The sequence below is a fragment of the Pelmatolapia mariae genome, linkage group LG5, assembly GCF_036321145.2.
Source record: "Pelmatolapia mariae isolate MD_Pm_ZW linkage group LG5, Pm_UMD_F_2, whole genome shotgun sequence".
In the NCBI taxonomy this organism is placed as follows: Eukaryota; Metazoa; Chordata; class Actinopteri; order Cichliformes; family Cichlidae; genus Pelmatolapia; species Pelmatolapia mariae.
Window position 1 is genome coordinate 24,223,447 of NC_086231.1, and position 23,521 is coordinate 24,246,967.

General features: G+C 40.4%; 1 protein-coding gene across 4 annotated transcripts in view; it reads left to right on the top strand.

Annotated features, from left to right (window-relative positions):
• The window catches only part of ppfia4 (PTPRF interacting protein alpha 4), a 64,172-nt gene that overhangs the window by 13,453 nt on the left and 27,198 nt on the right, over positions 1-23,521 (top strand). The window contains exon 1 of one of the 4 annotated variants that reach the window (XM_063474379.1): positions 18,781-19,222. The exons of the other annotated variants lie outside the window; for them this stretch is intronic. Within the exon in view, the coding sequence (XP_063330449.1) occupies positions 19,160-19,222 (63 nt within the window). The 5' untranslated portion in view covers positions 18,781-19,159. Of the gene's footprint in view, positions 1-18,780; positions 19,223-23,521 lie in introns of those variants that run through there. 4 annotated transcript variants of the gene reach the window in all.

Sequence of the window (23,521 nt, forward strand, 5' to 3'; positions counted from 1 at the left end):
GTACAGAATTCACCTGCTTGCTGCTACTACTGCACATTCACCCAATGTATATACTATATATATATATATTTATAATGTTATTCCTCTACCCCCCCCCCCCCCCTTTTTTTTTTTTGCACATGTTGAGGAGCGTGTCAGGATACATTTCACTGTGTGTTATACTTGTATAACTATGCATGTGACAAATAAAGAACCTTGAACCTTGAACCTTGAAATTAGTCAACCTAACAGGATAGATCTTCCTAGTACTGGGCTGGACACCCCTTTTTGCACAGATCCAACAAGGTGCTGGAAACATTTCTCAGAGGTTTTAGTCCATATTGATGTGATAGCATCACACAGTTGCTGCAGACTTGTTGGCTGCACGTCCATGATGTAACTCTCTGGTTCTACTAGATCACAAAGGTGCTCTATTAAATTGAAATCTCCTGACTTTGGAGGCTATTTTAGTACAGTCAAGGTATTGTCATTTTCAAAAAACCCACTTGATGTGATGATTTGAGCTTTGTGAGCACATTATCCTGCTGGAAACAGCCATCAGAAGATGGGTACACTGTAAACATGGTCAGAAACAATTTGGCACTAAGAGACTCATAATGTTCCAAGAAAATATCTCCCACATCATCACACCACCATCACAACTTGAATTACTGCTACAAGGCAGAACAAATATGTGCTTTCATGTTGTTTAGACCAAATTCTGACCCTACCATTCGAATTTTGCAGCAGAAACCAAGACTGATCCGAAAATGCAATGTTTTTCAAATCCTCTGTTAGCCAATTTTGTTAAGCCGGTAGGAATTGTAGTCTCGATTTTCCTGTTCTTAGTTGACAGGAGTGGCACTCAGCGTGGGTTTCTGCTGCTTCATAACCATCTGCTTTAAGGTTTGATGTGTTGTGTGTTCAGATATGCTCTTCCTCATACCTTGTTTATAATAACCGATTATTTCAGTTACTGTTTCTTTCCCATCAGCTCGAAGCAGTCTAACCGCTCTTCTCTGACTTCTGGCATCGAAGACTCATTTTCTATCAGAGAACTGCAGCTCACTGGATTTCTCTTTTTTCTCTTTTTCAAACCATTCTCTGTAAACTCTAGAGATGTTTGTGTGGGAGAATCCCAGCAGATCAGCAGTTTATGAAATGCTAGCCCATCTGGCACCAACAACCATGCCACATTCAGAGTCACTTAAATTGTCTTTCTTCCACATTTTTAAGCTCACTGTTAAGTTCAGCAGGGCATCATGACCAGATCTAAATAGCTAATGCATGCGATTGACTTATATGACATTTGCATTAACAAGCAGTTGAATGGTGTATTTAATTTGCATGATCCTTCTACAATTTTGTTGTACATGTACAGTGACAGTAAAGGGCTGTTCTATTCTATTCTATTCTATTCTATAAAGTGGCCACAAACATATAACTACGTACTGAAATCTTGCATAAGAAAACGGTTCCAGTGATGAATTGCCTGTACACAGTCAGCAGTTCCTAGTACGTAAGTGTCCAACTGGGCTGATACATCACACTCATGCACAGCTACACAGACATCAGTGTATAAACAGTTACAGTGTTTCACACTAAGATGTATGTACTGATGTGAGATGTTAAACAGCTCAGAGCACCATCATGTCTGGCCAGACATCAAAGTACACATGATGACACCCACAGTACATTGAATTTTCTGTGCAGAACAGACACAGCGCAAGGCTGATTTAAACAGCAGGAGTTCACGGAGTACATACTGGAGGAACTAATAAGATATTTTTGGTGCATGTACATTCACAGATAGCTCTTTAGATCATCTAGTCTCTGTATTAAATCAAGAGCCAGTTATTCAGCACCACCTACAACATGCCTCAGTTCTCAGCTGCAGTCTGTTATTCATTTACTTCCAGCTCCATTCACAGACACGTGGGTTGGTGTAGACACTCAACTCAGACACTGTGCGGAGTTTTATGTACACACACACACACAAACACGCGCGCGTGCACGCACAAATACAAGTTCTGTCGCTGTTTCTTTGAGCCGAACTTGTTCCAGCACCTCTCGTCATCATCTTCGGTTAAATTGTTTTTTGTGTCTGCTTGTTTTCCATAATGCACACATTGTATGAAACCAGAAATCTATGAATACTTATGAGTCAGTGAAAATTCAATACCCGTATTAACACATTAGTAAAAGACTGATCTGTTCTCTCTTCAAGGAATGGTTCTCCTTCGCTCCCTCACTCTTCTGTCTTATCAGTTGTGATGGCTTTAAGTGTGTGCGCTGAGAGGTCTATTAGTTAGCTATCGCTCTGCCACATAATTCTTCATATCTCTCAGCTAGCTCACTGTACTTACAGCTTTGCTCTGAGAGCACTAGATGGGAGCACTGCTGCTAGGATGTTGTACTTCGGCACAAACCTCCACACTCTCCTCGCACAGTGTTTCTGGACCGAGCGTGCGATTGATTTTACCATCTCGTGTTACCGTGATAAAGCAAAACTAGATAAAAGTCACAATTTTGCTTTTTTTATGAGGGTTTTATTAACATGCAAGTTGAAGTGCATGTGTGCACTGACTTGACCCAAACCAGGAAGTCCATTGAGCCTGAAATCATTACATTATGGGTGTATGTGTGTGTCCATTTATTAAGATTGCCTGTATGGTATCTTTTGTTTGCTAAATGCATTGTAAAGCCCCTGTGGTACATTTAATTACAATGCTAATAGCCTAGACCATCTTCCCCCTCATATTGTAATTGCCTGAATAACTGACAGAAGAACACACAGACACTTTTTCTCCGTGGCCAACTTTATCTGTTGATGATGAAGGTCAGTAAGCATTGTGGTGCCCCATTATAATAATGAGGCCTGTGACGTGGTCTGCCCCAGTGCAAGAAAAGCATCATTCACACTTAGCTGCCTTCCTCTCTTTTCTCCACCATATGCCTCACAACGTCTCTTCTTGCCCTAAATTCCACATGTCAGTAGCACTTTTCATTCACTCACACTGACTCTCAGTCTGTCCCTAACGCAATCAGACTTAAATTGATCAAGGATAGGCTCGACTCACAGTAACAGTATTAGAAGAGAAAGTGTCCACTACAAGTTGCTACTGTCCAATTTTCCAAAAGGTTTTTAAGGTAGGAGGAGCTTTCCTTGATTATTCTGGTATGCGTATTGTCATCACCGTTCCTTAACAGAGAAACCCAGAAGTTCCTGATTAATTCGACGTGTCAAGTGGTCTGTTTAGTTTGTTTATTTCAACTTTCTCTGTTTTTCTTCCTGTCACTTTGGTGCAGTTGGATGCTTCTGATACCTCTAAGCCCTAGCTGCTGTTTCTCAAGGATAAGAAGTCAGTCAGAGCTTTAGCAGAGTCAGAATGCTTTGTTGTTTTAAAAACAAAAAATCCCAGTCACATTTTTCCAAATGTATGCAAAACTGAAATCTTATTTGACTAGAACTGCGCTGTCCTTAGTTAACTTCAGTGGTAAATCCTCCTACCTCACAAATCTATAAGTCACTCCTAAAACAGTCACCTACCATTAATCGTTATCCCCCTACACTTCTAGCAGTTTAGAATGATTCATATGTTCACTTTTAGCTTGCAGTCTACAGTATGTAATGGGGACAGTTGCCATCCGTAATATGACACCAGAACAGCATGTTATTTCTGGAATTAGGTGGACAAGTGCAGCATTACAAACACTGATAGCATTACCTTAGAAAAACATTATGACTTTATAATCTTGCAATTTCCAGGTGTAAAAGGGTGAGCTAATACCCTTTACATCATCGCAGGGGTACCGTAAGAATATAATTTCCAATTTTAATTGCAAGCCCTGTGTAAAATGGTGCTGTAGTGAGTGGAGTAGGCGTACACACTCATCTGCTCAGCTCAAGTTTAGTGAAGGTGACTAAAATCACTCCACGGAAAGGCGTTTAAATTTTGAAGCAGTCCTCTTGTAATTGAGACAGAGAGCATGGCAATGAGGGCAAGTGTGAATGAGAGGTGGAGAAACACTGAGACAGAGAGGAAGTGCCTGTAGCTGAGTTACATAAAGATCATGTAAAGCTCTGTAGCCTGCATTAGGCAATGCCACCCCCCCTCCACTTCTGCTGCTATCCTTGGATATTCCTCTCCACCCTTCTACTTCTCCAGTTTCAGTCACATCCTTTTGTCATTGTGACCGGTTCATTTTTTGCCTTCTCCATCTGATCCTGTGTTTCCTCTCTCTGTATCTTATTCTCTCTGCTCTCTCTCAGCCAGCATCTTGTGTCCCGAATGGCAAAATCTTCTCTTCTCTTCTCTTCTCTTCTCTTCTCTTCTCTTCTCTCTGTTATCTTGCGTGAGCTGTGTTATGGGGGGTTGGAGCACCCTGGAGGGCGAACACACTCAAACACAGACACACACACTCTCGCACCCACATATCTGTGCTCTAATTGGTCCAGATTGACTGTAGACTTTCTGCCAGGGCAGTGGGTGCATCGTAGCATTCCCACACAGCGTAAGGAAAAAGAAAAAGAAAACATTCTTTTTTCGCAGTAGTTTTTTCCCTGCTGTATGTCTTCAGAAACATTTTTTCATCATCTCTTTATACCATTTCCGTAGCTTCTATAGTTCCTACTCTTAAAGTTACTCTATAAGAGTTCAAGGCATTTTACCATTTTAATTCTTCTGTTCAATTTATGTAATATTCCCGCTTTTATTTTTTTTTATTAATTTGTTAATTCTTCCAGGCTGTTAGATTTAGAGAATTTGACCCAGCACACTCTAGGGAATTCTTTTTAAGGCTGTGGCATTATTCTTTATTTATAGCTAATCATTACTACTTGTAGCCAGGAATTTGCAAATAATACAAGTGGAAAAACCTTTTGAGTTGACTGATACTGTAGCCGGGCATTTGTTAAAACTGCAGGATCAGCTAAATGTGTGTGAGTGTGTGTGCTCCAGGTCAGCATGTTTATTTTATCCTAGTCATCTTGTTCAAGTTATTTTTATTCCTGTCATTTTTGGCAGTGAAAAAAATCCCTTCTCCTTCCCTTCCTGATATAAATGGCATTTCACCCCTGCAGTGCATCACTGTTATCACACACATATGTTCACGTATGCACATTTACACACATACGCAAACATATAGACTCCGCACAACTACCCAGTGGGAATACACCACATCTAGCTGGCACTTGTTTAATGCTGACCCAACGGAATATACGTCCGTCCCTCCAGTTTTCCCCTCACCCTAACGACACGGCGCCAAAGAGTCCCACAGTCACCCACATACTGCTACACGTACAATATAGCATTCCTGATATAGAGGCTTCAGTCTTGCTTTCTGTCCTTGTGCCCCATGAACATCTCTATCTGTCAGTTGTCAGGTCAGTTGGACTCTACATGCAGTACTTTGGGTGCTTATGTTCACGTGCAGGCTCAGGGTTTTTCTTTTTCCTCCTCATCTCTCAAAGCCCTGCAAATTCAATCTCCGGGGAAATACGGAGGAGGGTGTTTACTTCCTCACACCCTCCATCCCATAGGGCATGAGCTATCAGCTGCACTGTATGTGTATGCGTGCATATTTTCTCATCTGATTGGTATGATGTACAAACAGAATTCCTCCTGCACAAGACCAACAATCTGTTGTGTCTGTGTCTTTAATGTGTGAAGGTTTTTTGTGTGTATGTGTGTGTGTGCATGTTTATTCTCTGGCGTGTGTAGCCTAAACCTTGATTGCTGCCGATGATCGACTGCCAAAGCAGAGTAGCTCAGTGTGTTAGTGGGTTTGGCTGAAGGACTGTGTGGGGGAATCCTCTGTTCACTGGGAAAGGAAGGTAAATGCTTGGCCAGGGAAGAACAACCGGGAAGAACCGATTGTAGATACTTTATCTCATATACAGTATGGAAAGAGATGCAATGAAGCTCTAAGAATCGCCAAACTTGACACAGGATTGGTCAGACTTAAACTTGCACACAGTAATCACCTAATGGGTATTCACTCAGACTGTGCTCAAGGCAAATTTTAATTAATGTCTGCACCTTCAGACTCAAAATATAAAGGATCATACCTGTATAGAAGGATTTCTCTTCACAAAGAAGCAAAAAACGCTAAGGAGACAACATGACCGGCATCTGGATAAAATGTCATCCTCTTCCTCCTCACCTCAAGCTTCATCTCCTGAACTGAAGTCAGGGCTCTAACACATGCAAATGTGCATAAACATACTTATTTATTTATTCTCAATATTGTCGCAATTACTTATAGTCAGCAGATTAGACATGCCATCTTCCCGTTGCTAGACAGTTGACAATGAGAAGGCTAACAACAAGAACAGTTGGTTATAAGCTAACATTATGCCAGCTTATGTTTGGACATTCTCACATTGTATGAGTTTGTTTGCTAAGTGTCTGAGTCCAGCAATGCTAGGTCCATTTCAAACACTTCATTAACAGCAGCTAACAGCAGCTAACACTAGCCAACAGCAGCACTTACTGACAGAGAAGTTCAGGATATCCTCATGAACTCACCTCTGTATCGCTGTCGTCGAACAGAAGTGAGCTTCACTGACTCATCGACCCATATTGGACTCTTTCACAAAGTTTTACACCCACTCATTTTGATTAATAAAAAAAAATATCTAGTGGTGAGATTTTAAACACTGTACCTTTAAAATGTGGCCAGTTCTTTGTGTAGAAGTACTCAGTCAGATGTTAAGTGAGTATATACAACTACAAATATTGGAAGCTTGTATAAGAAGATGGTGTTAGTGATGAACTGCCCTCACAGAATCCACACTTGCCAGTCTAGTGACATCACACTCATGCACAGCTTACACAAACAATTATTGCCTTCTGTGCATGGGGCAATTTCAAAAGAAATCAACACTGGCTGGATTAGTTAGTACAGATCAGAAAGTGATGGTGGGTACACAAGTTAACCAATTAGCCTGGTACTGCTGGAGGTGTCTTCTTTTTTAAAGAGAATTCATCCCTCTCACCATTGCCAAGTGATTGCTCATTGGAGCTTCACGTGATCACTGGGACTCTTTCTCTTTAATACTGTAGAGTCTCTGCAGACGAGTGGTTCTGAAATGGTGCTATATGAATAAAACTAATATTAACTTTAACTGAAGATGAAAGATGAAAAACGAGCAAAGAAAGGCTATAGTTTAAGCTTTCTTTGATTTATTAAACATCCATGGGCTCTGCATCCCTATCTACCTACGTACCACACCCTAGCTTTGCCATGGATGTTAGGACTTGGCAGCACAGCTGTGTGTGTGTGTGTGTGTGTGTGTGTGTGTGTGTGTGTGTGTGTGTGTACGGGTTCGTACTATCCTGGTGGGGACCAAAATCTGACTTTTACTATCCTGGTGGGGACTTTCTGCACCGTGGGGACCAAAATCCAGGTCCCCTCGGGGTTGAAAGCAATTTTCACACTCAAAATGCGGTTTTACTGTCAGGGTTACAATTAGGTTATGGTTAGGTTTAGGGTAAGGGTTAGGGTTAGGCATTCATTTTTAATGGTTAGGGTTAGGGTAAGGGGCTAGGGAAAGCATTATGTCAATGGGATGTCCCCACGAGGATAGCAAACCAGACATGTATGTGTGTGTGTGTGTGTGTGTGTGTGTGTGTTAGTTAGAGGTGTGCCAGGATGACATCATACAGTAGCTTGCCGAGAAGGTCTACTGCAGGCGCATGGCATCTACAATATTTATAGGCCCCCAGAACAGATGAGCTCACTCAGTCACTCAGTGTGACTGGCTTCACTTCACACACATACACACAGAGAGAGCAAAGAAGTGGCGGAGAAGTTACTCACGCAATCTGTGCCACACCCACTCCCATGAATATTTTCTTCTTTCTCCTCCATTTTTCCACCCACCACTTTTGAAGACTCTCTTTCATAGAGCTACAACCAAAAAGGCATCGCAATACATAATTAAAAAAATTATTCAACTAAAGTTTTAAGGACTCTGATGCAATTCAGTATAACTGTTAATTTAAAATATCTGAATACACACACACACACACACACACACACTGTGACATAAAAAGCATCCGGCTGTTCAGTGGGAATGAGCTGTCACAGTGTGAGTCATAAGGAAAGGGAATGGTACTTTGTGTGGGATTAAACCAGCGGGCGAAAATGAAACTGTTATAGTAACTTCAGACATAAACACAATATAGGCACAAATGCAGGAAGAAACACACTAAATATTACACACACACACACACAGGATTTAAATCCTCATATCCCAAAATAAACAATCATTTTTTGGTAGCGCAAATACTGTAGATCAATGTAACAGTAAAGTATGATTGAGAGTGACCACTCTGTGTGTGCGTGCATACATGCGTGTGTGCATGTGTGTCCATGCATGCGTGTGTGTTTGAGTAAGTGACTGAGTGAATGAGCGCGTGAGCTTGAGTTACAAGGCTGAAGAGCTCCAGAAAGAAAAATCACATTTTATAAATAAATCATCCAGAGCCTTGTGATAGATGTGCGCACAAACACACACATACGCACACATACGCACAATTCTGTAATGCTTCATACCATGGCCATCATAGTACAGACCAGATTAGAGACGAATCATTTTTTAAAGAGCTGTCTGTCTGTGTGTGTGTGTGTGTGTGTGTGTGCGTGTGTGTGTGTGTGTGTGTGTGTGTGTGTGTGTGTGTGTGTGTGTGTGTGTGTGTGTGTGTGTGTGTGTTCACATTCCTAAGCTGGTGGCAGAGCCTTTCATGTCCTGCAGTCCAGAGCTCTGTGAACCAGGAATAACATCCTCTGAGGAATTCAGTCTCTAACATACAATTTAGCCGGAGCACACTTTAATATCAAACAGTGTTATACTGGATGCTTATAAGATACCCACACAGATATTTGCAAACTCAAGTCCTACCAATTTGTTAGCAGGCTAATATCATCCTTGGATATGAGCTATTTTCTGATTTATCAGCATTCATAATGGAAGACAATGACAATTAAAAATGATGAAACAATGTTATGCGTGTTGATGTTGCATAGTTTATCCTCCAGAGGGCACACTGCAGCTTCCCTCAAGGTGTTTGGAACAAAGACAACAACTATAACAAATGTTAGCAAAAATTATTTATGTTTCACGTGTGTGAAAGAGAAAGTACCAAGATATTGGAATGTCCGATTCTTAAATCACTAAATATTGGTATCGGTCTGACAGATCTATTTATCAGTCAGGCAAAATGCACAAAATGAAGAAATAAATGGCCAGATGTAGTATAGTACCACCTATCTTGCAGCTATGTGTCTCTTTATTCTTACATGTCATTAGTGGATTACACTAGAGCCATTGTTGGACAATACTTCTTCATTTTAAGCCCTCACTTAACATGATCTTGTCATCAAACCATAAATCATAAAATTCTGACGACACTCAGAAAGAGATTTTCTTTTCACCATGTCTTTTGGAATAAAATGTTTGAATTAATAGGCTCTGATGAATGAACAAAACTCACAGTAAAAATATACTTTAAATAAAGTATAAATACAGATAATATAGATACATATTATAATGTGGAAATGTTGGTTGAAGCCTTATAGCAGACAAACTGCTGTAAGCCAAACTGCCCTTAAATATACTGTATTGTAAAACTGCAAACTCTCTTAATGTAAAACACAATTTTCGGGATAAAGCTGTCACCATGAAATTCCGCTTGACATTAAAGCAATTATTGTGTGGATTACGCGCTGCTTGAAATTGTTACATTTTAAATATGCAAACAAAGCAACAAGCTAGTTTGCATAAATGTCACTAAAATTCGAAAGAACATGAAAAATGTTGCAGTGTGATTTTACAGCCATAATGCCGGCTCGTTGCCAACACGAGCCCCACAGTCTATGCTCCCATCCATGTGCTTTCAAGGACGGAGGCTGTGTGAGAAGGACGGGACAGCAGTGTGATGCCTCACTTTCAGGCACCATGAGAGGTGCTTGTTGTGGCTCTGTCATTATAGTTACAGTTATCGTAAATTCACACACACAAATGCGCACACACACACACACACATTCTCTCACCGGTGTAGAGTTACATCCTGCCACTGCAGTTTGCACTCTGTGAAGGGCAAGAGCAGCCTTCGTGACCTCCACAAACATGCACAAACACACACACTACTCATTACTCCTTGAGATTTTTAACTACATGAACCACTGGGAAGAGCACAGATTATTTAAAATTATGCCGGACACTCCTCTGGAGCAGTTTATTTACTCTGAGTATGAAGATTAATATTAATACAGCTGTGTTTGATGCTTTCCTCTAGAACCGTTGTACACTTTCATCTGCAAAAACAGAGCAGCTGGGACAGATTGTGTGTGTGTGTGTGTGTGTGTGTGTGTGTGTGTGTGTGTGTGTGTGTGTGTGTGTGTGTGTGTGTGCGTGTGCGTGTGTGTGGTCTCTGGAGTATCAGTGTGCTAGTTTGTGTGTTTTTCAGGAAAAGACTCAGTGTATAGTAGGAGTGCATACATAAAAATAATCAGTCAGTCTTAGTGTAACGCACTGGCTGGTTAGGAATTACTTTCTTTAGAATTTGAATTTAAAAAAATAGGGTTAATGTTAATTTTCGTTTTATAAATGTGATAAAATTGTGATGTAAATTGTCCTTTCCCTTTGCGGGACAGACTGGTAAGTAATGTACTCTATGCAGAATCTATGTAGATGTATTTACAACCCGTGTCCGTTGTTTGCAGTGATATTGTGCATTGTGTAAGTAAGAGGCTTCCTTCTGGGCAGGCGAAGAGCTTAAGGGGGGGCAGGGTGAAGGTGAAGATGGAAAGACTCAAGCCACGCACTATGACTGAATGATGAGGACAGCAGGAGAGCGAGACAGAGCTGACACAAGTGCTTTAAACAGAGGCAGAAGAGAGGAGGTGGCAGAAAAAATGAGGATAGGAAGAGGAGGAGGAAGAGAATGAGGTGATGAGAAAGGTGGTGATGAAACAGGATGGATGAATCTTCCCAGAGTGACTTTGTGTCTGATATCTGTATAACAAATGAGGAAGAGCAGTGTGAATACAAGTGCTTAATTTCTGCGTGAAATGATATAACAGCATCCTGTGTTAAGCTCTTATAACCCAGAAAAATGTTTGCTGTTTCAAGTTTACTGTGTACAAATGTATTTTCTCCAGGAGACAGACAGGGTTACTCCATCTGATTGTTTCAGTTTGTTGGACAGATATCCAACTGATCATATAGGATTGGTGCTTTTTTGGTTAAAAACAGAAAGCTCACATTTTTACATATTGCTCAAAAATTTAAAGGAACACGTAGAAAACACATCAGCTCTCAATGGAAAAAAAACATCATGCTGGATATCTGTACTGATGTGGACCGGGTAATGTGTTAGGAACAAAAGGGCACTGCATCATTTGGTGGAAATTAAAACGATCACCCTGCAGAAGGCTGAATTCAAAGACAACTCAAAAACCAATGATGCAGCAGCCTAGTTCATTTTGCCAAGATTTTATTGCAGCAACACAAAATGGTACTGTGTAGTTTGTACTAAACAGATGATGGATGGTGTTCTGCGGGACCAGCTCCTGAACAGTCTGAGGTCCAACTTGGTGGCGTCAAATGGACCAAAATATAATGTTGCAGATTTAGGTCAGATGATCGTGGGGGCCAATCAATGGTATCAATTCCTTCATCCTCCAGGAAATGCCTGCATGCTCTCACAGGACCAGCATAGGGTCTGACAATGAGTCCAAGGATTTCATACTAATAACTAATGGCAGTCAGGGTGCCGTTGCATAGCCTGTTGAAGAGATGACCCATCACCCACTGACCCATCACCAAACTGATCGGGCTGCACAATGTAATAGGCAGCTGAACGTTGTCCACGGCTTCTCCAGACCCTTTTCACATGTGCTCAGGGTGAACCTGCTCTCATCTGTGAAAATCACAGAGAGCTAGTGCTGGACATGACAAATTTGGTATTCTATGGCAAATTCCAGTTGGGCTCCACAGTGCCCAGGAGCCCTGTTCTTGATTGTTTTGCTAGAGACATTCACGTCAGTGACCTGCTGGAGGTCATTTTGCAGTGCTCTGGCAAACCTCATCCTGTTTGTCCTTGCACAAAGGTCCTACTGATGGATTAAGGAACTTCCACGGCCCTGTCCAGCTCTGCTAGAGTAACTGCCTGTTTGCTGGAAACTCCTCCATGTGCTTGAGATCGTGCTGGGAGAATCAGCAAATCTTCTGGCAATGGCATGTACTGATGTGCCATCCTGGAGGACTTGGACTACCTGTGCAACCTCTGTAGGGTCCAGGTATTGCCTTTTGCTATCAGCAGTGACACTTTGCTTAACCAAATACAAAACTAGAGAAAATAAACAGTCAGAAAAGATGATGGGGGGGAAATGTCAGTGGCCTCCACTTGTAAAACCATTCCTGTTTTGGTGGTTTTCTCATTGTTGCCCCTCTAGTTAATTTAATTAACACCAAAGCAGCTGAAACTGATAAACAACCCCATCTGCTACTTAACTAACCAGAGCAATATCGCAGAAGTTGAACTGACTTGATTGCAATACTCTGATTACAAAGTGTTCCTTTAATTGTTTTGAGCATTGCCCAGGAAACGTTATTGTTTTCCTGTTTGTAGGGCAAGCTAAATGTGCCAGCTGCTGGCATAAACCAGTATGAGAGTGGTAGTGATCATGTCATTTAACTGTCAACAAACAAGTATATTTTGCTAGGCACCAGAACACAGTTGTATTATATTATGTTTAATGCTTTGCTTGGTTTGCACAAGTCTTTCCATGTGTTTGTTAATGCTTTGTTATCATGTGCTTTATTAGTGGTATAAATTGAAATTTTAATTGGAATTGATTGCAGTAACAAAATAAAGGCTAAGTCTGCATTTACCATTGTTTTGTTAGACTTGTGGACGAAACAACAACTATCATTGTAATGTTCTTTGTTTGGTGTCTGTATACACTGGGAAGGCTTAAATCCACCCTACACACCAAACCCATAACCTTTGTATAGATAATACATGTGTTCATTTGTTATTCATGATTGTGCATAGAGGTGGTGCCTTCTGCTCCATGTTACTGAATGTTAGGGTGTAAAATGGCCGCTCTCCATCGAGGGAAGTTTCAGCTGAGATTAGCTACGGTTGAGGGGGGAAAAAACAGGGAAGACTGGAAAGAGGAGAGAAAGAGAGAAGAAGTGCAGAAGAAAAAAAAGAGGATGAGATCCCGTGCAGAGAGAAGCTAGAGTGGATTGAGTGTGAAAGAAGCAATCAGGTGCAGTTAGGCAGCCGCAAAACGAGAAAGGGTGAAGGAGAAGAAACGAAGGAGAGAAAAAGCTGTGAGAGGCTGTCAGATAAAAAAAAAGTCAGAGGTCTAGCACTTCTGTGGATTCTGCTGCAGAAAATATGCTTTCAAATGTGTCGGGTTTCGAGTGTTTTTGACTGTGCTGCTTGCTGATGTTTGTGTGTTGAGTTGTTTCTGTGTTTTTTCTCTGACAATAAATCCCAGGTTCTGCCAATACTGGCTCCCACTGATGTCAAGGAGTAGTTATCAACATGCAGCAGATTTTACTGGTTGTTGGAACTCTTGTTTTCCTGTATCTCCTTTTTCTCACTTCTGCAAAAGAACTACATGTGCACATGGTAACTTTTTTTTCCCTCTTTGAAAACTTTTGGCTGCTCCAAAGCTGTTTATGGAATCCTCAAATACCCATTTGACCTGTTTCTGTGTGAAAGTTTGTACGTGTTTGGTTTGCTACTAGTTTGTCTGAATACCTTGTGATGCCAGTAGGGGTCTCTGCCTCTCCACGTCACTCACCCGGCCACCAGTGGCGTCCGCTGCGTTTGGCTACTCAAAGAGGCTGAGGCAAAAGCCTGCAGTAAGCTCTTGTCAGTTACCGTCGGAAGTCACCAAAAATCATTAAAGGATGTTTTGATGTGTGGAGACTTGTCTGTCTCACTGAGTCATCTTCTGTTCTCTCTTTCTCTTCTGCAAACCCCTGTTTCCTTGACAACCAGGTGCAAGCAAGTAGACCTGTAGACAGGAACCATTTTCACATCTTCTTCTACATTTATGCGATGCCACTCCCAGGGATTGGGATTTTAAATGAGTTTTATTATACATTTTTAGTGACTAAACATGAATGTGAGAGATGAAGAACAAGAGGAGAAGATGAGAATTAATGAGCACACAAAGTGTAATGAAATTTAAATGAAAATAGCAACAGGAGTTGTAACTAAATAGTCATTACATACAACGTAACCATAGTACCACTCAACTGTAATGCTTGTGTGAATGACTGTATAATTTGAAACAGAATTACCTTAAGTGGGCAGTTTATTTTTCTATATACAAAGAAACTGACTCCAGTCCACAGTAGCAGTGAATATGCTTGTAGCTTACCTGTTTACAAAGCAATACAGATGCATACATAAAGGTTAAGATATGAATTTAATGGTTCGATAAGCTTAAACATGTTACTCTGGGGCGCTGTTATAGCTCGCTGGGTTGAGCGGGCAACCCATGTGCTGCAGGGTTATTACAGCTCAGGGCCATTTGCTGCATGCCTTCCTCTTGCTCACTCTTCCACCTTTCCTCTCCAGAATTAACTGTCATAATAAAAGCTAAAGAAGAAAAAAGAAAAAAAAACATTATTCACAGATGCTTAATGCACATACAGTTCTGTGAAAAAAGTATTTACCCAGTTCCTGATTTCTTCTTTTTTTTAAATCATCAGACAACCCAAGTAAATACAGAAATGCAGTTTTTAAATGATAATTTCATTTATCAATGAGAAAAAAAACTATCCTGAAAACTCTAGCTAGCTCTATGTGAAAAAGTATTTACCCCCTAAACCTAATAACTGGTTGGGCTGCACTTTGTAGCAAGAACTGCAATCAAGCATTTGGGGAGAACTGACACGTTATGTGTTATCTGAGAACACTGTAGATAAAATGTAAGACTGAGTTTTATAAAACCTTGCCTGCTAGGTTTTATGCTAGTCAGTTAATTCTAAACAACTTTAGCAAAGTTGTATAACTGACAAGAGATAAAGAAAGAATTTGGAGGTAGCTGCTGTGATGTCACCTGTTGGCTTGTGGACATCTGTACTGAAGGCCTAAGTTTGGAGTTACGGCTCTAGGTTCGTTTTGTGGAGTCAGAAGTGACGGTCAGAAGAGTGTGGAGTGCTATCAGCTAGTGCTGGGCGATATGGAAAAAATATTTATCACGATATGAATTATTTTATATCACGATAACGATATATATCACGATATACGACCTGACCTGTGGTCATCTAGAAAGTACGCAGTCTGTAAACAGCGAGTGCCGAGGGTGCAGTCTTTGTTTTGAGTTACCGTAAAGTATGTCGCAAATCCGGGTGCACGTACAGCAGCACCAGCTCGCAAACCACGAGACGGAGTTTCTTTGCGAAAAATATCTTTTTTTTATACTTTATTTTTTCTTGCATAAAGTTAAGAGCATGTATAGTGAGAAGACAACACTAATATATTTGCCACAGGCTATTTAACCCTTTAAGACCTACCATAGAACCAAGTCCGCCAGAGCTTATCTTTATGTTTTTACATGCTGTAGTGCCACTTGTGGGAGTATTTCAAGTTTCCATATATCAATACAACCGTTATAGCCTAAATTTTAATAATATGTATGCATTAAGTCCATAGTAACTACATAAATTGCAAAAACTTGTAGTGCAATAAACTACAAAAAAATTGAAAATCGTTTTTGTTTTGTTTTTTACATATATTTCTAGTTAAAAAAAAATTTAAGAGGTGTATCCCTCAAAACTGTAAATACAAAAGTTTCCAACCACGAGAAATTTATTTTGAGTGTCTTCATAGTTTTATTTTTGAGATACACTAATTTTTGTATACTACAGGAAAAATGAAAATAAATATTATAATGCATCAAAATAAACTATTTCCAACAGTGTAATTTGAGTTCTAAGCATCCCAGAAACGATACAGAAAAGCATAAAGTCAAACATGTCTTTTAAAAACACCAACATAGGCTTATAAGCCCTTTCGCGAAAATGACGTCACTTCCGGTTTCGGGCAGGTAATGTCGGACGTGCGATAGTTCGTGCTGACGTGTATGCCAACGTAGGAAGTCTTATGAACGTCGGCAAAGCGTGTTTCTGGAATATTATGTTTTTGTTGCTGCAAGTTTGGAATATTATGTTTTTGTTGCTGCAAGTGCTTCTTATGCAATTTTTGCAAAGTTATATGTGGAAGGAAACCGTGACCTTGGACAAGCTAATGGAATAAGATGTAAGTACAACTCCTCCGGTTTCACATGCAAAAAAAAAAAATATTGCGCTACCTTACGTGGTTCCAGTTCTACAGGGGTTTAAAAATAGTTAGGTAAAACGGAGTGTGCCTGCTCCGACCGGTTGTAAAGGGTTAATTATATATTTTATGTAATAATTTATAAAATTTGGGTTAGTACGATATAAACGATAGAAGACAAATGGCACGATAGACACTTTTCTATCGTCCACACGATATATATCGTCATATCGCCCAGCACTACTATCAGCTAACCTGAACTACCTTGGTTAGCGAGGTGAAGCCAAGGACCGAAGGTCTGCATTACAGACACACTACTAGCACTGAAACAATACTAAGATTTCACTCACCCCTAAAATAAAACTAAGGAGGCAATGGGGACAGTCTTAGTATTGTAAGCCATATTATTTGTCTAAAAATATCATAAAAAAATCTTCAAAAGGCACAAAAATGGTAAAGAGTTTATAGAATGACTCAAACTAGCTCAGGTGGCAGTTAGCAGACAGCTAGCAGCTATCAGCTGTGTCAGCGATCGTTTGGCGCTCTCCTGTCAAAGTTATATTAACTTTAACTTTTTGAAGGTAAGAGTTATATAAATTTTCATCCACTGTACAATTTTGCACAGTGTAAACTGTAAAATACAAGTTTGTATTTCTTTGGTTGTACAGTCTGTGACGCAACTTTTCCTAACACATAAAGTCTTAAATATCCAACATTTAGGTAAAAAAGAAGCTGCTTTTGCCTGCTCCCTTGTCACTAGGACTTTCCACAGTGTGTTGCTCTGTATGTTTGCTTTGTCAGAGTTTTACACTGGATGCCCCTCCTGATGCAACAAAAGGGATTTCTCTTTCCAGGTGGAATCAAGAAACTTCTCCAGTACACCTCCACAGGGATTTCAAATCAATACTTGATTTGTCTTTAGCTTTAATTCAGTGAGTTTTACACAAGTTTTGAATAAGTTTTGTAAGAATTACATCTACTTTCATACACAATCCACCATTTCCAGAGGCTCAAAAAATAATCGGAGAGTTGACTAACAAGCAGTTTCATGGCCAGGTGAGGCCTGTTTCCTTGGTATTTAATGACAAATGAAGCAGATGTAATAAGTTGATTCAAAGCCTTGATTATGTATTTTATAACATTTCAGGGTTAGATGTCAGTGCAAATGAGTAAGACCATTACACTTAAAACCACCAACATTGCCCAATCAACAGACTGGTTCATTCTTATGAAGAAGAAATTCACAACAAAAGCCCTGAAAGACCACAGAAGAGTGCATGAATTATTTCCATGCATAAGAAAAACTTCACAATATCAGACCAAGTCAAGAATACTCTTGAGGAGGTAGCCATACTATTGTATGCTATTGTCATGTGTTCATGAACGGAAATACAGAGGACTTTAAAAAAAGAAGGCGCAAACCACTGGTTACACTCACATCATCTGTCAAACATGGCAGTGGCACTGTTATTGATAATATGGCAGAAAGTGTGAATGACATATCCCTCAAAATGCTGCAAAACCGACTGGAGATCAGTTGTATTGTAGCTTTTAAATCCTCAGTGTCAAGGTCAGTCCCCTGATCTCAAGCCATTACAGCGTGCGTTTCATCTATTAAATACAAAACTGAAAGCAGAGAGACCCTCAAGCAGTAATAAAGGAGGGAAATGAGTTTAGGAATTACGTATAAATAAATTACATAATAGTATTTCCTAACCTTGCTGCAGCTATGCTTCAAAACTGGTCTTTACAAACCAATTGATGCTGGTTATGTCTATGTTTTCTACACAGTGAATTGTGTTTTGACATGACATCTTCATATTGGCACTGTGAACATTTCCAGTAATAGTGGTATAGTCGTAACCATAGCGCCCCAAGCTGTTAGCTGTGTTCAACTGCCAAGAATCATGTGGCTCCACTAATTAGGGGTCTGTTTAATTTGGTAAGTTTTAGTGATTATTGAAATTGTAAAATTATAATCACGACTCAGTTTATCCACAGAAAAATAAAAACAAACTAGCTTTGTGATCATAAAGCAGATTTAACAATCTGTATAAATCACCAGAGGGGCTTTCAGACCAGCCAAGTGCATGCACTGTGCTATTATACCGGGAGAGAAGGGACAAAGCAGGCTATCATTTATAAATAGAAGGATTCGGCACACGCAATGTCACGCTGGAGGAAAATGGGTCTGTTGAATTTGTGTTGAGTAAGCAGTGACTGGAGGTTTTTTTATTAGGAGGAAATAGAGCGTTTAATTTCATGCTAATTCTCAGCATTACAGCCAAATGTGATTTAAAAACTCCCTCTGCACTAAGTGCCAGAACTTTCATGTCTGTGTGCATGTGTATATGTGTGTGAGTAAGCAACACAGAACAGGTGGTCAGAGCCCCAAGTCCTCGTCTAAACCCTGCCCCTTCCCTCCTCTGTCAGCTGATGCGCTACGAGCTGCTCTCTCTCCTCCCTCCTTCATCCTCATCGTTCTTGTCTCATTCTGTCTTTATCGCTGACCAAATATCATACTTTCTTTTCCTCAGCCTGCCCCTGTTTATCCATCTCTCTGCCCTCACTTTTTCTATTGCTCTCCCGCTCCCTGTTTTTGTATTCTTCTTTCCTGCCGTGTCTCATCCCAGGCTGTAATAATATCAGACTGACTAGTGGAGTGCTGTTGTCCGAGCGACTGGCAGAGGGAGCAGTACAGGAGTTTTATCTAGCCCTGCTGCACTCTTTGTGGACCAGGATTCTGAGGAATTATCCCTCCTTTCCACCATCCTCACCCCCTTTACCTACTACTCATCCTCTTCCTGTCTCTCATTTTAAGGGGTGTCCATTTGAAGGCTCTGATATGTTTAGCATTCACCATGAACCCTACAGTCAAGATCCACCTTCAGAATGGGACCCACTTTAACACCTACATGTACCAGGTAGGGACTCGGCGTTCATGCAGTGTTTGGATATTTCCAGTGAAGGATTGCCTTCAGCTCAAATAGCTCACTCTGCGGTCTCCACATGTCCTTGCCCGAGTATTGATTTCAGTGCTGATGGCTCTTTTCTAGGTCTGAGATATGGCCTTCTCTCCACCTCCTCTTCCTCCCTCCTCCTCCTTCCTTTTCACCACTATGCCTCAATCACTCTGCAAAGAATGATTAATGCCTCGCAGTAAAGCAAATTGCATATTCGTTTAGAAATGTGGGTACACCGTCACCAACAGAGCTTTTCACTGGTTCATGTGGTTAGTAGCACGTTTTCAACTTTCATTGTTTGTGAATATAATAGAGATAGATATCTGTCATACACTGATTAGGAACTCTCTCTTTTTCTGTGACTGCTGTGCATGCTTGACTTGCCGTATGCTTGTTACGGCACGCGTGCAAGAGACAGACTCTACTGATGCGCAACAAAAACTCTTTGTGCTTCTCCTTTCAACCGAGCAGAGGAAGTATTCCCCTCTCATCCTTCCTCTCTTTCTTTTGTCCCCTTTTCTGGCACAGGTTTTGTTTTGCTTTGATGAAGAAAACTCTGATACATGAATGGATGCTATTCTGGGTTTAGGCCTTCAATGGCACGGAGGAGGAGGAGGAGAGAAAGTTGGGAAACTTGGAGGGATTTGACACCTATTTGCACGCTGAATGTGATATTCTGAAACACGGAGACATGCCCGACGTGCCAGCTATGCCATCTTGTGCAATACAATACACCGTGCCATTTTTGTGCTCTGAAATCTGGCTGTTTTAAAACTTTTGATATGCATATTTTTACAGCAGACTTTCTCCCAGGTTTTATTTAAAAACCTTAAAAAATAATTTAAACTATTTTCACTTTGATTTTTATCAGTGTTTTAGAAAACTACAAATCTGGGGAAGTTTTGTCCTTTTATTTCTAAGGTGCTTCGCCTGCACTTTAACATATTTCTGTAAAAATCCAGGTAAGCTTGTACATGAATTCTTTAAGAGTAGTCCTGAATACTATAAATGGTGTAAATGGTGATGCCTTTGAAGACAATAATATCAACAGAAAGCTAGGTAGGTGCAAGGACTTATGGGAATGTAAATGTTTAAGATCAAAATGTTAATTTAGAAGTTTTTGTTATTTCAGTTCATTAAACTTTGATTGGAGTGGACGTGTAATATGGAATCTGGCAACTTATACTAAGGTTTAATACTGGTCAACGAAAAGGACCAAGACTCCTGTAGACCTCTGGCTAGATTTAATATGGTGGGAAAAAAACTACAACATTTCTGTAATTGTACAATTCAACTACAAATACATAGACAGTAGCATAAACTAATAAGCTCATTATCTAGATCACCATCAGAGCATTAAAATAGTGTGATGGCAGCCAAACAGTTAACAGTATTAAGCTTCAAAGCTTGTATTCTACAATAATAGAGAGAAAACCCCAACAGTCAAAAGACCCCCTTTGACCAAGCACTTGCCGATAATGAGAGAAAAAACTCCCTTTTAACACGAAGAAACCTCCGGCTCAGAACCAGGCTCAGGGAGGAGCAGCCATCTGCCGTGACTGGTTGGGGGGTGTTCAGAGGAAGACAGGACCAAAGACACAATGTGGAAGAGAGCCAGACATTAATTCATTCGTTCATTCCTTAGCGTTAGAAACTGTAAAACAACAATTTAACTTTGTCAAACTTATCCGCCAGTACTTTAACAGGGAAAACAGTGTAGGCTGAATTATGAGCAATTCAGCCTACGCTGGTGCAGTGGGACAGATGTATTTTAATACATGGCTGGGACAGATGTATTAAAACACATCTGTCCCAGCCATCAAGGTTCGTATTGTTGTTTAGTTTCCACACTGTGCCTTCTGTAAGAAAACTTTCGGAAAAGTTTTTGGTTATACTCGTGCCTCCAGAGCATCAGTCTGAGCTGGGATCTGTCAAGTGCTGCAGTCAGCTGCTGCAGCTGCATCCTTCCCCAGTCTCAAGTGCTGTCACGCCATCATACAGAAGGAAAACCTCTCAGCAGCTTTGTGCATGTTTGTGTTGTAGTGTGTGCAACAGAATGTATCTGCATTCATTTGATGAAACGTTGTATGCAAAGTTTGTCTGCTGCTCCAACACTTTCCTAATGAGCTGTTGCCATGGCATTGGCAGCAGTGTGAGAGGTGGCGTCATGGCAACAGATTACTCACTGGCTACATTACTCACAGGGCCAACACCCCAGCTAGGTGTTGTTTCGTCATGGCTCTTGTGTAGGTTCGCGCTTTTGTGTCTATATGTGTGTCTGTGTGTGTCTCTGTGTGTGTGCGTGCTGATTAAGATTTGCCAGAGGAAGGTCGAGTCCACCTTTCGGCTGTTTGCCACCTCGCTCTTCCTCTCTCTGCAGTGGTGAAGAGTTACAGAGCTGTGATATCTGAATCTCTCCAGGGACTCACTCATTCTCCAGTCTCTGACCCTGCATTCATCTTTGCTGTGGCATCCCTTGGTGAATTACCAAGATTTACATCACAGTTGGTGTAGTGTCTTTCGATGTGTGCATGTGAAAGGAATTTAGTCAGTAGACATAATCTCTGATATTGTATTGTAGCTTGCTTTTCTTTGCCTCTCCACAGCAAATGAACAGTTCTGTGGTTTAAATCTGAAAAGATTTAGCCTCACCAGTGCATTATCACGAGTGTGCATTGTATAACTTTATGCAGAAAAAACACTTGATATCTTGGTGTATTTGCAACAGCTGTTCAGCTAGACTTTAGTGAACTCTATAGGCAGAACTGAACTTTTTCACTGCTATTGCTCATCCACAGACAGAAAAGTGGGTAAACCAAAACTATTTATAGTCATAATGGTGACAGAGAGCTGAATACTGCTGCTCACTTATTGTCGCTTTTGTCTTTACCCTAGCTTTAACAACTCTTCTTGATATAGCTGATCAGCTTACATCATACCATTTTAAAAGGTTGCAAACAATAAAATAAAATAAAATATGAAAAACAACATAAAAATACAATTAATTTAGGATTCAAGATTAAAGAAGATACAAGAAGCAAATTAATTAAAGCAATTTAAAACAGAAGCTAAATAATTTGCAAAAATGGATTTATCGAGGAATTCATTGTTAGGGTGCACTGTGTAGAAATCGGGGTGGTTGGAGAAAAAGAAAAACTAAACACCAGTCATCCAAGTGCAGTATGAACGTGCAGTAAAACGCACTGGACCAAGTTTAATATTACCCATAGCACTAGTGTAGCATAGAAGTGATGTACATTGGCAGTTCTCCAATGAGGTTATATAGAAACCGTAGCATATGTCTGTCAAATCCCTTGGCCACAGAGACCATGCAACTTTTTCATATAAGATGCCCTGATGAGTACAATAAACATCACCATAAAACCTAATGACATCAGTGTCCAAGTTGATGTTTAGAATGTGTATCTGTTTTGTAGAGATGTAAAATATATTCAAGCTGCTGATGTGCGAGATCATAAATTAGCATAAATGATATCATGTAACACAGCCCTGTCCTGTGAATCATGTGAATATGATGTGATGTGCGAATGCTTACAGCTTCACTCGCTTTCCTGTCTTGCTTAGTCACAAGTGTCCCTTGTTTCCTTTCCTTCCACCTGCTGATGCTCAGAGAGGAACTGCTTGACCTCAGCGCGTTTAAGCTCTGGCAAGCGTCCATTCATGTTTGCTTTGGCTTCACTCTCCTGTCTTGTAAATCCTGTCACACATTTTAGAAGTACAACTGATCAGTTTATAAATTCATTCTAAGGACACAACGTCCAGGAGTTACCTGGCGATCAAGTGAGATAGTTTACACTTCTGTGAATTTTTGACTCTCGTTAACAAATCCGAGTTTGCCAACGAGCTGTGGAGACACTGATGAGAATTTCTGCATGTAAAAAAAGAGTTGGAAAAGTCAAAGTGTAGTGGGTTAGTGCCAAATTGCCAGATTTTCACTGTTAGCGTCATCCTGGTTCATTTATGTTTGTGGGCTCCTATATCAACAAGTATACTGTTAAGTGATATTACCAGAAGATAAATGACTCCTACTGTAGTCCAGGACATGTTGATACTGTTTCAGTAGATTCTAAGATGTATAACTTCAATTTAAATCTCTTAAATCTTGGATGAAGTTATATAAGGACATAACACTGTCAAAGCAGATTAAGAGGAAATTCTGTGTTTTCTTTGACTATGATTGACTGTGGCAGTATGATAGTGTGGTACATGATGGTGCACTGTCATCTCACAGCAAAAAGG